Consider the following 15,182-nt stretch of genomic DNA (forward strand, 5'->3'; position numbering starts at 1 on the left):
AAAGCACAAACTTAAACCCCAGGAGGAACTACCAGACCAGTCAGTCAGAACTCTTTGAACTCTCTGGCTTTGTTCTAAAACCTATTAAGCTGTATTGTTGTCCAAACTGTTATTGAACATCATTAATATTTTATTTGAAGTGCTTTACATAGGCATAGAAACTAGCGGGTGTTTAGTTGGATGGCCAGCTGGTCTCCTTGCCTGATTAACTGAAAAGTGCTCAAAACCTCTCTAAAACCAGCCAACAGACCAGTCTCTCAACCATCTTAAACCACCTTATGCTGGTTTAAGATGCAGGTTTTTTAGCAGGTAGTGCTAGTAGTTGTAATTTCTGTATGCATTTATAATAATTAAAGAATTAAATTAGAAAATGTTAATTAGTTAACTTTTTATTTGTTTTGTAAATCATAATTTTGTTATAATACAATACTGTTGTCTATTTGTAATGGTTACTACTTACTGTTTTGTAATTTCAGGGTCCAGTTAGGGTCAGTTTAACTGCCAAACGTCATAATGCAGCACTTGGTTTTTGAACAGCGCGATAATCTATTTTTTCTGATGTCTCTATATTTGTCTCTGTTCTTTATCTATATATCTGTATCTTCTCTCAGAGGAGATATTAGCCTGTTTAAATATTAAACTGCTGTAACTCTGATTTGTGCAGCTGGTTTGATGTTTGTCTTCTAGCACTCATTCGTTCACAGCCTTTCATTCGTTTGATTAGAGAGCTCTGGGAATACCAATGCTGTTTTGGTAATCAAACATGGAAAGATCAGGGTGATGAGTAGTTTTGTGCTTGTAGGCATTCACTTCAACACTTTGTTGAGGAGTTCACGTTGAGATAATTGTGCTTTGATTTCATCTACAGCGAGCTTGTATCGACTTTGCCATCAATGCCAAACCTCTGACACGCTACATGCCGCAGGACAAGCAGTCTTACCAGTACAAGATATGGAAGTTTGTGGTGTCCACTCCGTTTGAGTACTCCATCCTGACCATGATCGCCATCAACACAGTGGTCCTCATGATGAAGGTAAAAAATGAATCTTCTATGTCATTGCTGTGAACCACCTTTTGGAATCTTTATTTTTAAGTTGTAGACAAACACTGAGCCATTCCATCACACAGACTGAGACTCAGCAATGCTGATTATTGCATATGAAATTATGTGCGTGAATATTCAGTTATGAATATGTCATTTCTAATTTTAGACCCCTGAAAGCCTGGTTTACAGATCTTTTGAATATTTGAGGGAGTGCAGAGTGAGTCACTATCTCTCCGTGTTTTTCTTCTTCTGTAGTTCCATGATGCTCCTAATCCGTATGAGGACATGTTGAAGTGGCTGAACATCATCTTCACGGCTCTCTTCACGCTGGAGTGCATTCTCAAGGTCATTGCCTTCGGCCCTCTGGTGAGAATGGAGAGACTCTGATATTACTTATATTTTATCATTACAATCAGTGTTTGATACGAAACTAGTCATTCGATCCACGTATAGCACAAATACATACAGCAAGACTGTGAAAGTTCAGTCAGTTTACAAAAAAACCCCACTGCACTTTAGTCATTTCAGGCTTTACCACGTAACAATTTTTTTCTTCCAGTATTCTGGTATCAACACAATTCATATTTAAACTGGTAGAACGTTTTTGATAAAACTTGATTAACTCATTGTTACAGTCAACAAAACACCATGCATTGGGGCTTTCGTTTATTGGAGTGGGAAACATCTGCCATGCAAAAACATACAATATCTGAAAAAAAAAAAACATAAATAAAAACATATTTATCTGCAATGCATACAGCACATAAATTTTGCTGTCTAATAGTGCAGAATAAATTGCAAGGTGGACCAGACTTTTTGCTGATAATAAAAGCTCAAAACTAGTTTGATTCAAATTTGAGAGGAGCTGAATAAAGTAAGAGTATGAATGACTGATTTGAGTGAAAAGTGGAGCCCTGTTGGTTGATTGACCAGCCCGCAGGGCTTTCGGCAGTGCAAGAACTGTGAAATCAGCGAGAGGCTAATGAAGGCCCGGTGGGTGAGAAGAGTGTGGTTGGGTGTACAGTAGGAGCAGTGGTGTGTGCAATGTATCATAAATCTCTCTTCAGTGCCGGCTGGTCTGACCTGCAGCAGAAGGTCTCATCTCAAGCACCATTTCCATTTATGAGGCTCATTTATTAAGAGCTTTTCTGGTGCGTGATGCTTGCGTTTACCTCCACCTGTTCGGGGCTCAGGGTTGATGAATGGGTCTCGCTCATGTTGTTCTGTCTGGGATCCATGTCTAACAGCAGTCGACTAATCTTTGCTCCATTCAGGAGAGGCATGAACCCAAGGCTAAGACACCTGACAGACTGTCCTGCCATGAAAGATCTATTATACAACTCGACAATCTCTGCATTTCAGTCTGCCTGAGTTTGTACGTGTATGATTCTCTATATTTGTAAGAGCCACATTGTCCTCACTAGAATTGTAAAAGATTTAAAAAAAGAATTGTCTTCACAAGTAAAAACGGTCCATACTTAAACTAAATCAAAATCAAAATGGCAAAAGAGCTCTCTAAGGAATAAGTGTACAGTTAAAGTGGAGTAATTATAATTCATTCATTCAAAAAAAATTCAGCTCTGCTGAAAAGCTCTGAATTACCATCTACAGCACCTGCCTTTTAATGCAACATCATAACTGAAATTAAAGGGATAGTTCACCAAAAAAATTCAAATTTTGTCATCATTTACTCGTCCCAAACCTGTATGAGTTTCTTTCTTATGTTGAACATAAAAGAAGATATTTTGAAGAATGCTGGTAATCAAACAGTTGATGGTTCCCATTGACTTCCATATTTCTTCCGCTACTATGGAAGTCAATGGGGACCAAGAACAGTTTGGTTCTTCAAAATTCTTCAAAATATCTTGTTTTGTGTTCAACATAAGAAAGAAACTTATACAAGTTTGGAACGGCATGAGTTAAAAGTAAAAGTATTAGATAATAATATCTAAATTATATTATTTTGCTGTTTCCATAGTATTTCGTTCCCTACTATGGAAGTCAGTGGGGACCAACAACTGTTTGGTTCTTCAAAATTCTTCAAATTATCTTCTTTTGTGTTCTACATAAGAAAGAAGCTTATACAGGTTTGGAACTATTACCGTTCCTTTAAAGCTCATAACTTGCTTTTGAACTAGTTTGATAAAGCATGCTTTTAAGCTTTTAAAATGTAAATATAATAAATAATAGTACTCAATTTTTACAAATGATAAAAATAAATTAATTTTGATATTAAATAGAATATAATAATTTTAGCAATTTGTTATAATTATTTACAATTATAATAGAAAAATAGTTTATATATTATTTATGTATGTGTGTTTGTGTGTGTGTATATATATATATATATATATATATGTAAATTACATTCATTGTAAATTTCACTCGAATGTTATGATTTATATCATTTGGATTTTGGCTAAAATTAGGTATCTTAGAAGGGAGCTTGTATTAACCCAAGGTTATTGAACCTATGGTTTTGTTAATGTTAATGTATTTGATATTATGCTTTTGATACTGTTTAAGATGTTTGTGGTGTAATTTGATTTTAATTGTTGTAGTTTTATGTTTTTCTAAATGTGTGCAGAACTACCTGAAGGAGGCATGGAATATTTTTGACTTTGTTACTGTGCTGGGGAGCATCACTGACATCCTGGTTACTGAGATCGAGGTGAGTCATCAAAGAGACACATCAAAGCGTTTGAGAACCAAAATTCAAAGGTATTTAAATAAAATCAGTTTAAATCTCAACACATATATGATAGATGTTTTGAATAATATAACTTACTGCAGTGGATGTTTCAGATGAGAACCTCAAAAAGCTTAACTTTGTCGCTTTGTGAGCTTTCAGCTTTTTTTTTTTTTTTTTGGTCACGTGTGTTGCAGTTATAGTCTGCTTTCAGTTTGTCTGTTGTTAAAATCATGGGGACAGTTTGACAGGGTTCCATGGAAAACATACAAAATGTAACATTTTCAAAACTCGTGGATTTCAAAAAAATCTATGAAATTTCTGTAGTTTTTCGTATAATACTATATAATAGCACTGCACGCAAAAGTAAATATAATACATTTTGAATAAAATATGGGCACTTTTAAACCACATTTAGCTCAATGCAACCTTTGCACCAGATGATTTCAAATGAATTTGGTTCAGCCCTTAATCATTCAACCTGTTATAAGAGCAAATCATCTGCTGAAGATGACAATCCGGAGATCTCTACCAATGAGTTTTGACAGCTGCGTCTCTGCATGTCAGAGACAGACTCCGGCCTCTCCTAACGATTTCACTGTGACTCTTATTTCCATGCTAAATCTCTGTTGGCACCTGTCCCCTTCCTTTTCCCAACGGACTGCGCAGACGGTAAGTGGCTTCATCGCTCCTGCACTGCCTGTCTCTGTCCAAACCTCTCCTCCTCTCAAACCTCTTTATGCTAATCTTGAATGCTCACCTTTATACCTGCTGAGATCAGACTCGGTTCAATCCAGCACCATGCTGAGATGCAAAGGGTTTTTTGTTGTTGTTGTTTTATGTAAGATCTATTCACAGTGATGAACAGATTTTCCCTATTTTTTCCCTTTTCCAGTATTAAAAGATTAGGGATGTGTGGTATATATATGGGCCGTATACTGTGAAGTTTTGTTTTTAACGTAGGTCTTTGTTTCTCAGGTTAGTTATGAATAATCTTTCATTGGTTTGTGTCTACTAAATTCCGTATAAAAAGAAAAAAAAGTATCTTTCATTTGTGAACTATTGTAGAATTTATATAGATATATATACGGTTACTGGGATAGCAGTATTTAATCGTTGATAAACAAAATTACATTTTGTTAATATTTTAAACAATGTTTCTATTTTCTATTTTAATTTGAGTTAATTCAAGTTTTAGTAATTTTGTGTTTTATTAATTGTGTCTATATACTTTTATTTTATTTAGCCTTTTTTAAGTTATTTTAGTACTTCAGCTTGAATGAATGTTTTGCTTTGGTAAGTAAAATAAAAAATAGGGCCCAGATTTACTAAACAGGGCAATTTCAAAACAGCGCCGATGGGCGTGGAAATTTCTGCGTATGATTTACTGACAACATGCAAATTAAAGAACACAGACGCAACATCTCATTTCATATCGACCAACGCAGTATACCAAGTGAAGTGCACATTAGCGTAGTCACAAATAAGCAGAACCGATGCTCATCACAGGCGCAAAATAGTTTAAGGCATGCTTTTTTGGGGCATTACATAATTGCACAAATACCAGTAATTTGATGAGCACAAACATTAGTAAATTGCATTGCATGATTCATTTTAATACTCTCCTCCCATAAATTTCGCGGCTGAAAGGGAAACTCCTTAAAATGTATATTTAATAAGTTCAGGCGCAAAATTAACTGTCCACGCCTTTTCAGCTCTAATTCTTCACTGTGTGTCTTTAGTAAATCCTGACAGTATTATTTTAATGCCAAAAGATGGTTTGCGCTGGTGCAAGTTGTTAGTAAATCTGGCCCTAGGTTTTTTAATATTTTAATGTTAATATTTGTTTTATTTCAATTTATTATTATTATTTTTTAGTTTTAGTTACCAATAAAAACCCTGCTGTGATATAATATCTTACTGTGGTCATACTGCCCATCCCTAACGGATTTGTTTATTTCTATTTAAAAGCATGTTCATGCAAGACTATTCATGCATCATTACCAGACTATGAACAACTTTGTCCTGCATGAGACTAACTAGTTTTAATACCTTATCAATAAACTTAACAAATCTAACAGAGGCCGTTGCTGACACTGACTTGATTGAGGATGTGTCCTTGTCTCGGGTTTAAATACAGTTCCAGCGATGCGTCTCTGATCTCTCTTTCTGCTTGTATCCAGGATAAGAGGATTAATCTGAGTTTCCTGAGACTCTTCCGGGCCGCCCGTCTCATTAAACTCCTACGGCAGGGCTACACCATTCGCATCCTGCTCTGGACCTTTGTTCAGTCCTTTAAGGTCAGAAATTGACCTTTGACTTTACTTGGACAGCTTAGACAACATTGTCGACAGTTCAAAACAATTGTTTGTCTGTAAAATAACTGTATTTTGTCCTCAGGCTCTGCCGTATGTGTGTCTCCTCATTGCAATGCTCTTCTTCATATACGCCATCATTGGGATGCAGGTGAGATCCAGCGAGCTTTAAAAGACTCTCATAAATGTTACCCTTCATGCAACCTTTCCATCTGAGATCTCATCACCACAGCTGCTACAATCATCTCACTTAACGTTTACAGCTTTAACGTGATAGATTATTGATCTTGGGCTCATTGAATGACCACAGTCATCTGTAAAAAGCACAGGCTGTTTTGCATGGGCAGGTGGTGTTTTTCCATTTGAAAGCTTCATAGGCTTTATGAAAAAGAAGCCATTGTCCAAGTCTTTCGGTTGGATCTCATCTTTAAGTTTGCTTGCTCGTTTAAGGACGCACAGGCAATCTCCCAGATTGTGTTGGAAATGATGGCGTCTGCCGTCTAGTAGATTAGGACTGCATTGTAAATCAATGCTAATTGTATCCTGTAAGACTGGGGAAGCAACATCATCAGTAAGCCATGTAATCAACTGTACGCTTGGAACTCCTACTGCCAAGTCAACGTTTGCTTCATCATTCAGCGTAAAACGTGCTTTTGAACCAGTTTTTGCAATCTTTCTAGTATTTTTTTTTATAGTATGATTTGAATTGTAAGCATATTAGAGTCATGGCTCAAGTTAAGCTTTATTTACATTGTGACATGCTGTTGATTAGCACAGACAATTTCATATCCTTCATTCTGCAAGAAATGTGTTTACCTCGTAACAAAAATATGTGGGGCAAGACATTCCAAAGTGTTTTAAATCATAATTGTGAAACCTATATTTTTGCTAATTTAATTGTAATCTTTTTGTTAGTGCACCGTTTTAAATGTTTGGGGCCAATAAGAATATTAATTAATTCAATCGTGTTTTTATTTAAGATTCTCTGTAAATGCTCCCTCTCTGGTATTCCTTGCATATATTGTGCAAAGGTTACAAAGTTTACTGCCTTTAGATGATTATGACAAGACAATTAGACATAACTTGGCACAGAATGTTTTTACAAACTGACAGACAGGTCAATTATTTCCAGAATAATAAAAAGTGCACTCTCAGCATTAGGTTTAATATGCATCATTTGTGGCAGAAAAGTGTATAAATGTATTTTTTTATTACTATATGGATGCCACTTTAAAAGACTGTGTCCATCCATGGTCACTGGATGTGCTTTTGTAATGTATGTGGCTGACAGATTATTGTGATTTGTTTTACTGCCTGTCAGTGCATTGCGACTCTGTAGAGTCGGTGTGTTTGTTTGCATGTCTGCTGTCTGATATAAAGTTATAAAATTCATAAGCACGAGTCACACTTTATGGAAAATGTGTATGTGGCCTTGTTAATACTGCAGATGCTTACTGTCACATACCCTCCAGGCAGTCTGAATTATTGACACAGTCCCTGCAGGTATTTTCATGCAGGCTCAATAGGAAAGTGCACACATTGCACTATGTAATTCTCAGCCTATCTCCACCAAAAATGCTTGCATTTTCTGTAATGCATCCAAAATTAGAATGCTGACATGCTTTTCTCTCTATGTCAGGTGTTTGGTAATATCATGTTGTCCGAGGAGTCGGCTATCAACATCCATAATAACTTCCAAACATTTTTTCAGGCCCTCATGTTGTTGTTCAGGTAAAGTCATTGTTTCATTTGTTCAGTCTTAAAATATCAGCTCTCACAACTGTTAAAAATTAGTACAAGTGAATCTATAGTTTCTGCCTCTCACTATTTGTATGTTACAGGAGTGCTACAGGGGAGACTTGGCATGAAATTATGCTGTCTTGTCTGAGTGAAAGGCCATGTGACCGTGACTCTGGATTTACTGGAAAAGAGTGTGGCAGTGACTTTGCTTACTTCTACTTTGTCTCTTTCATCTTCCTTTGTTCCTTCCTGGTTAGTGGAACAAATCTCAAATACAAACAGACACACAAATTCAAAAATGAAAATCCTGTCATCATTTACTCACCCTCATGTTGTTTCAGACCTTTATGACTTTCTTCTGTGGAACACAAGAGCTATTTATAGCCAAATGTCCAAGCTGCTCTTTTGAATACAATGAAAGTGAATGGTGACCACAGTTGTCAAGTTTGATTGTCAGCAAATAATGACAATTTAGTTTCTCACAAAAAGCTACTTTACTACTGTAGAATGCTTGAAATGAAATGCAGAAGTTAGGGATTTATTTTTGAACTTGTCAAACTTTGGTCCCCATTCACTTTCAGTGTATAGAAAGAGCAGCTTGGACATTCTGCTCAAGTTATCTTTTAGTTTTCCACAAGGAAAACAAAAGTCATACATATTTGGAAAGACATGAAAGTAAGTAAATGATGACAGAATTTTGTTTTTGTTTAAAGGTCCCATGGCATGAAAATGTCACTTTATGAGGTTTTTTAACATTAATATGAGTTCCCCTAGCCTGCCTATGGTCCCCCAGTGGCAATTGTGTTTTTTGTTTTGTTTTTTAGAAATAATATATATTAATACTTTTGTTCAAGGACTCATTAAGTTTATCAAAAGTGACTGTGAAGATTTTATATTGTTACAAAATGTTCTATTTAAAATAAATGCTGTTCTTTTGAACTTTATATTCATCAAAGAAGACTAAAAAATTTATCAATTTCTATAAAAACTGTGATGATAATAATACAGGTGCATCTCAATAAATTAGAATGTCGTGGAAAAGTTCATTTATTTCAGTAATTCAACTCAAATTGTGCGAGTTTCACAATTTGAGTTGAATTACTGAAATAAATGAACTTTTCCACGACATTCTAATTTATTGAGATGCACCTGTAAGAAATGTTTCTTAAGTACCAAATCGGCATGTTAAATAGATTTCTGAATGACTGCTAAAAATTCAGCAGTGCCATCACAGGGAATAAATTACTTTGTTTTTTAAAGTGGATTAAATAGAAAACAGCTTTATAATTTGTAATAATATTTCATATTACTGTTTTGCTGTATTTTTGATCAAATGTGTTTTCTTTTGAAAAAAATTAAATAAAATTAATAAATAAAAACTTAGCCCAAAATGTTGACCACTAATGTATATGCACAAATGAAACAAAACATTAAATTGCACAGTGTAGCAGCTTTCATGAGTGCAAACTTCCTATAAAGTCTAGCCAACAAGACACCACTTGTAAAAAAATAAAATTAATCTGTTATACATAATTCTAAGATTTGTTTTTATTTAATTGAGATTTCTTCTCCTGTTTTACATAATTCGTCCTCTATCCTACAACCATCAGATGCTGAATCTGTTCGTCGCTGTCATCATGGATAACTTTGAGTACCTAACACGTGACGCTTCTATTCTCGGGCCTCATCACCTCGATGAGTTCATCCGTGTTTGGGCTGAGTACGACCCTGCCGCCTGGTGCGTATCACTCCTCCACGGTGTCGCTGGCAGTTAGTGCCACTTTAAAAAAATGTGACAACTCGAGACTAAGTGGTTGAAAGATGCCAGTTTAAGAGGGTACACCACTGGCGCTGTGTCTGATTTAATCAGAGCCTTAAGTCACAAGAATCCCATTTGACTGTGTGACCATGGTTAACATCAAATCCTCAAGCTTTGTCTATGCTGAGGAATGCGAATTTATCCTTTGCATGCCATCCACTTTTAGTCTGTATTGAGCAGAACGGATTTGAAGCCTATCCTCTCTGTCAGTGTAATCCATTTTAACTTTAAAAAATGCACAGCTGAGCGTAGTTATCTCAATAAGCATGAAGTCTTTAAATATTGGCGGAATGTGGAAAAATGTATTAAACTGTGTCTTTTTAACACATCTTATTTTTTGCAGCGGAAGGATACACTATATGGATATGTACAATTTGTTGCGTGTAATCTCACCCCCTCTTGGTTTAGGAAAGAAGTGCCCTAATAGGGTGGCATACAAGGTTTGAAAACACACCTTCCCTCCAGGGGGCGGTGCTGTGAAAAATGAATGCCCATAAAATGCCTGAAAGTGCTAATGTCTGATTGGATTATACTCCCCCTCTTTCCTTACTAATTTTAATATGGGTAACCATGGTAACCAGGAAACAAAGCCAAATGCTAAATCCCTCATCCCAAACGAATCCCATACGTTCACTTATCGTAAATATCGATGTACTAGAGCAGCTTTTATTTGCTCTGCTTTAAATTAGACCAAATATTAGCTTTGTTCCTGAGTATCTGATTGGTTAGCCGTGGTGCGTCCTAGCATGCAAGGACAGAAGCTCCAGACTGCAGCCCAATCCCATCATGCCATGTTCTTCATCCCTGGATCACTGGTAGCCTGTAGCTTTAAAAGCAGGCGTGATCCATCCGTCCTTCTGAGACAGGATGGTATCGGATACCCTTGACCTTCCTTCAGAATCCTTGATAACGATGTTTTTTTTGTTTGTTCCTTTTTCTTTATTTCTTTCATTCATGTCACATTTTCTTCATGTTCTCCACTACTACTTCCTTCTCCTTTTTGTTGTCTGTGTTACCTTTGAACTCACCCCTCTGAAGTGGACGCATGTCCTACCTCGAAATGTACGAGATGCTTCGCCACATGTCCCCTCCACTAGGTTTGGGAAAGAAATGTCCTCCAAGAATCGCCTATAAGGTAGATCCCACCCCCCTGACTGTTCCTTAGCTCCTCCTCTGTCCTCTCATTGGCTGATCAGTTAGTGCTCTAATTGTGGAAGTGTTTTTTTGTGTGTGTGGCTTTGTTGTGCTCTTTTTTTTATGTGCCTTTTGATCTCACTGATGGATGGTAATGAAACTCTAGATTTCCCTAGTAAAAAAATACATTTATTTCATACTAAGTATAGTTCAAATCTATTAATTTATTTACTGACATATCGCTCGAGACTGACTGATATAAAAGTTATAATTAAACTTTATTTGGAGTACTACTTGTGCACAATGCACATTTCTTAATATTAAGACTAAAATGTGTTTAATGTCACTATTGATGAGGCTTATATGATCTTTGAATAAAGCTGGTCTTTAAATGCAAGATATTTGAAGTGTACCTGAAGTATAATTGCAATAGTTCCACTTTAGCACAATCAAATATACTTCAGTATATCTTTAGTTGAACTTTCACACAATTAAAGTGCATTAAGCACTAAATTAGTTGTTCCAACTTGGCAGACTTTAAGTATACCAGTTTAGTTTGCTAAAAGTACAATTGCAGGGTGTTTTTATTAAGCACATAAATATGTAAATGTGTTTGTAGTATTCTTAGCATGCAATAAATGTATTTCAAATACATTTTAGTATATTTCTTTTTCACTAGTGTTGATAGAAAACTCTAAGGGGTTTTGTCTTGAGAACGCCCTGAAAATTCTGTCTACATAGGCAGCACAGTAGATTTCAAAACAGAGCAAAAGTACACAGAAGAATAAATACAGAGTCAGCACTCAATTTCATCTGCAGCAGTACTAAAATTGTTGCATTCTTTGTCTTTCACTGTATAAAAGAAACTAGGAAGTAAAAAATCTGAATATCAAAACTGAATCTTAAGCGTCGCTGGTACAGGGCTGCCTGTTTTGGTCGCAGGCCGTTCTGCCACTTTGAGAGCTGCCTCCGAGTCAATAAGTTTACACACCCTGTTCCAGCTGTCTGAATGGGTAACGTTCAAGAGCTACTCTCTGAAGCCACACAGTCTGCGTGTGTGAAGGCTTGAGGATGCGACGTTCTCCAGCGAGCTCGAAATAGAACAAGCCCCCACTTCCCCCGAGTTCAGAGCACTGAATCAACAGGGAGGAAAGAAAGAAAGCTTGCTGTAGATGTGTGCTCAGTGGAGCGTCCTTTCCCTTTTTCATTGGTAGTTGTTGTGGAAAGATGTCTATGCTGGCCTATGCACTCTAATGAAGGCAGAGCGTTGTCCCTGTGCATGATGTTACGCTCCTTCACGCTACACAACAGAAACAGATCCATTCTCTGTTTATTTTGCATCGGTTTTATTTTAAACACTATAATTAATGCTGGGTGTGTTAATATGTGAAGCGTCTACTCTGGCTTCACCTTGAGTGACGCATTTTTGTGGTTGGTGCATTTGTGGCTATTGGTTTTGGTTGGTCAGCATGTTATCTTTTCTCGCTCTTTGGTCATCATCCTTTCTGAAGGTCATCGCTGACTTTGTAAAAACACAAGAAAAGCAGCCCATCAACACTTCACATTTCAGTGCGCATGAACTAGTGCATTTGCATTCTCTACGTGGATAGTCATAGCTGCCCGCATGCAAACTGGCAGTATTTATTACTGAGACCTCAAATACAAAGGATAAAGAATATTATAAGTTTGATTTTTCAGGGTCCATATTTTACCCCCAATTGAAGTCACAGCAGTTTTTGCTTAAACCTGTTAAAATACACACAAACAGCTCAAAGTGTTCATATGATCTTATACATTGTCAGGTTATTAAGCATAATCATTGTAAGATTGTTTATGTAATCGCATTTACTGAGAAACCTGTGAACCTCCAATAATGGCTAAAGCTCACACTGTTCTTAGTGTGACAAAAACAGCTTTACTGTCTGCTAACTGGAGAAATGCGGCAAAACATCTTCCATTTCCAACATCACTTATCCTCTGCATGAAATATAAACACACTCTCTCCCTCCTCGCATTTTGATGTCCTGAAGAGACAATTTGTGTGCTGAGATGAGAGTTCGGAAATGACTATTGATGAAAGGGAAATTACATAGACCAAGTCACTACTCTCCCTCAGCATGCAAACTCCTCCTGTCATTTGTAATGGTCATTTCTGTATCCTGCAGTCATGTGTGATATTAATCACAAACTATCTGTGTCCGTGACTCCACAGCGGTTGGTGAGGATGAACATGCCCATAGCTGAAGATAGTACGGTTCACTTTACCTCCACTTTAATGGCTCTCATCCGGACTGCCCTGGAGATTAAACTGGCATCAGGTGAGTGTCCACTTGGAGCCCTCAGGGCCAGTCACTGGCATTTGTCAAAAGCTCCTTTAACTGTCCATCTGCTCCAGCAGCACTTTTCACCAGTCACTGCTCTGTTCCATCAGCCTCGTTTAATTTAATACTCCACCATCTTAAAAGTGTTACAAGTTAATTGAATGACGCTTTCCCCGCTGACTTTTACTTTTATTTAACCTTTTACTTGGTGCAAAATATGATTAAAGAATAAGATAACATCCATTAACAGCTTGACAAAAAAAATCTTGTGGGGATATTAAGGACAAGAATTATGAAAGACTCTGTTAGATACTGTGGTAACACTATGCATGACCATATACTACATCCCTAATTCTACCCAATACCTAACCTTAACTACCTTAGAAACTATTAATAAGCAGCAAATTAGGAGTTTATTAAGGCAAAAGTCGTAGTTAATGGTTTGTTAATAGCTAGAATTGGATCTTAAAATAAAGTGTGACCGATACTGTTAACATTGTGTATTTTTTTTAGGAGTTCTGGCTCAGCGGCTTTGTGATGCTGAATTAAGGAAGGAAATAAATAAAATTTGGACTAACTTGTCTTCAAAAACAGTGGACCTGCTGGTGACACCTCATAAACGTAAGCCCTGCATTTAGAAACGCTTGCTAAAGTAATGTTGATTTTGGTTTAGAAAGCACTTAAAATTTAAATGGAATCTTAATTAAATGCTCATTGGAGCTTGAGTTTTCATTAACGATACTGATGACATTTTTCACCTGAGTTATTCACCCTGATTTTGCTTGTGACTTCTGAGCTTTTGGTGCCACCTAGTGGACATCGATTTTCTCCCTGCACTTCTGTCCATTTGGTATTTCATGTGCATTTCACTCTCTCTTAGATAATGAATTGACTGTTGGGAAGGTCTATGCTGCTCTCATGATTTTCGACTATTATAAGCAGAACCGAGCCAAAAGACTCCAACAGCAGCAGGCTGCACCAGGCACACAGGTAGAGGATCTACAAATAACTACATTTATCTGTACAATTCTAATTATTAAATGTAGATTTTTAGCCATATTTTATTATCAAATTATGTTATTAATTTTTAATGTAGTCCTTCTGAAAGTGTTGTGTTTTGTCCTCAGAGTAAAGTTGGAGTTCTCTTCAGACCAATGCTGCCTCTCACACACTTGCACGGTCAGGAGCCACTAGTGCTAAAAGCCCCGCCCTCTCCTCAATTAGATACCACACCACAGCCAGATGCCCCGCCCACATCCTTTCACCTGACCAATGGGGATGCAGTGTGGGTGTTCTACCATTCTGGTCTTTATAGTACTATGCTTTCCATTTGAATTTTTCTTTTTTAATTTTACTGTATGTATGCCACAGACAAAGCCAGAGCAGTGCCATGAAAACGTCTCCTTCAGGAGACATACCTCAGGAAGTCACACAGGAAGCAAACAGAAGGCCTGTCCAAAGGGGCCAATCGGAAGACGTGCCAAACACATACAGATCTCAGGTGATTTGACCTCTACTAGTGATTCCTGAATCAGTCCTGTTTAAGTTACACGTGTCAGACATTTACAGGTCAGTTAAACAGTGTTTGTTTTGTCTGGCTCTGCGTGTGTTGCAGGAATTAGTTGAGATGACTGACATGGAGAATGACTCTGATGTGGGCGGGTATCCTGTGCTGGAGGGTCACAGCAGAGCTGCCTCCATGCCCAGACTCAACGCTGGCTTTCAGGTAAACATCTCCTATCCATCGTGGCCATATGAGGTCATTCTGGTGGGAGTTGAAAATAACTGCTGCACTGCCTTTGTTTCTTATTCTGACTAAATTAATTCCTGCAAAGAAAGAGGCAGCTGGAGGACGTCTGTGCACAGATAGAGGGAAGAGGAGTGAATAGGCAGTTGTATGAGAGAATAGATGAATGGAGGTAATAGGGAGGGTGTATTAATGAATGCAGAGAGGAGGTGAAGAATTCAAGCAAATGAATTGGAGGAAGTCAGAAGAGGTTAATTTACTGTATACGCCAATCTCCACTGAGAGACACATTTATTTTCTTCAGTTCAGTTGAGTGTGTGTGTGTGTGTGTGTGTGTGTGTGTGTGTGTGTGTGAGAGAGTGAGTGAGTGAG

At 37.2% G+C, this 15,182-nt stretch overlaps 1 protein-coding gene across 1 annotated transcript in view; it reads left to right on the forward strand.

The window, feature by feature from the left end:
* Nucleotides 1-15,182, forward strand: part of LOC107661415 (voltage-dependent N-type calcium channel subunit alpha-1B-like) — a 54,187-nt gene that overhangs the window by 28,470 nt on the left and 10,535 nt on the right. The window contains exons 20-35 of the mRNA XM_016450990.1: nt 869-1,033; nt 1,301-1,411; nt 3,633-3,716; nt 4,404-4,406; nt 5,918-6,034; nt 6,135-6,200; nt 7,689-7,780; nt 7,891-8,041; nt 9,400-9,527; nt 9,952-10,048; nt 12,955-13,060; nt 13,577-13,684; nt 13,944-14,053; nt 14,191-14,348; nt 14,435-14,564; nt 14,679-14,789. Coding sequence (XP_016306476.1) covers nt 869-1,033; nt 1,301-1,411; nt 3,633-3,716; nt 4,404-4,406; nt 5,918-6,034; nt 6,135-6,200; nt 7,689-7,780; nt 7,891-8,041; nt 9,400-9,527; nt 9,952-10,048; nt 12,955-13,060; nt 13,577-13,684; nt 13,944-14,053; nt 14,191-14,348; nt 14,435-14,564; nt 14,679-14,789 — 1,737 coding nt within the window. The remainder of the gene's footprint in view (nt 1-868; nt 1,034-1,300; nt 1,412-3,632; nt 3,717-4,403; nt 4,407-5,917; nt 6,035-6,134; nt 6,201-7,688; nt 7,781-7,890; nt 8,042-9,399; nt 9,528-9,951; nt 10,049-12,954; nt 13,061-13,576; nt 13,685-13,943; nt 14,054-14,190; nt 14,349-14,434; nt 14,565-14,678; nt 14,790-15,182) is intronic.

This window comes from Sinocyclocheilus anshuiensis, unplaced genomic scaffold (genome assembly GCF_001515605.1).
Source record: "Sinocyclocheilus anshuiensis isolate Anshui unplaced genomic scaffold, SAMN03320099.WGS_v1.1 scaffold457, whole genome shotgun sequence".
Taxonomy (NCBI): domain Eukaryota; kingdom Metazoa; phylum Chordata; class Actinopteri; order Cypriniformes; family Cyprinidae; genus Sinocyclocheilus; species Sinocyclocheilus anshuiensis.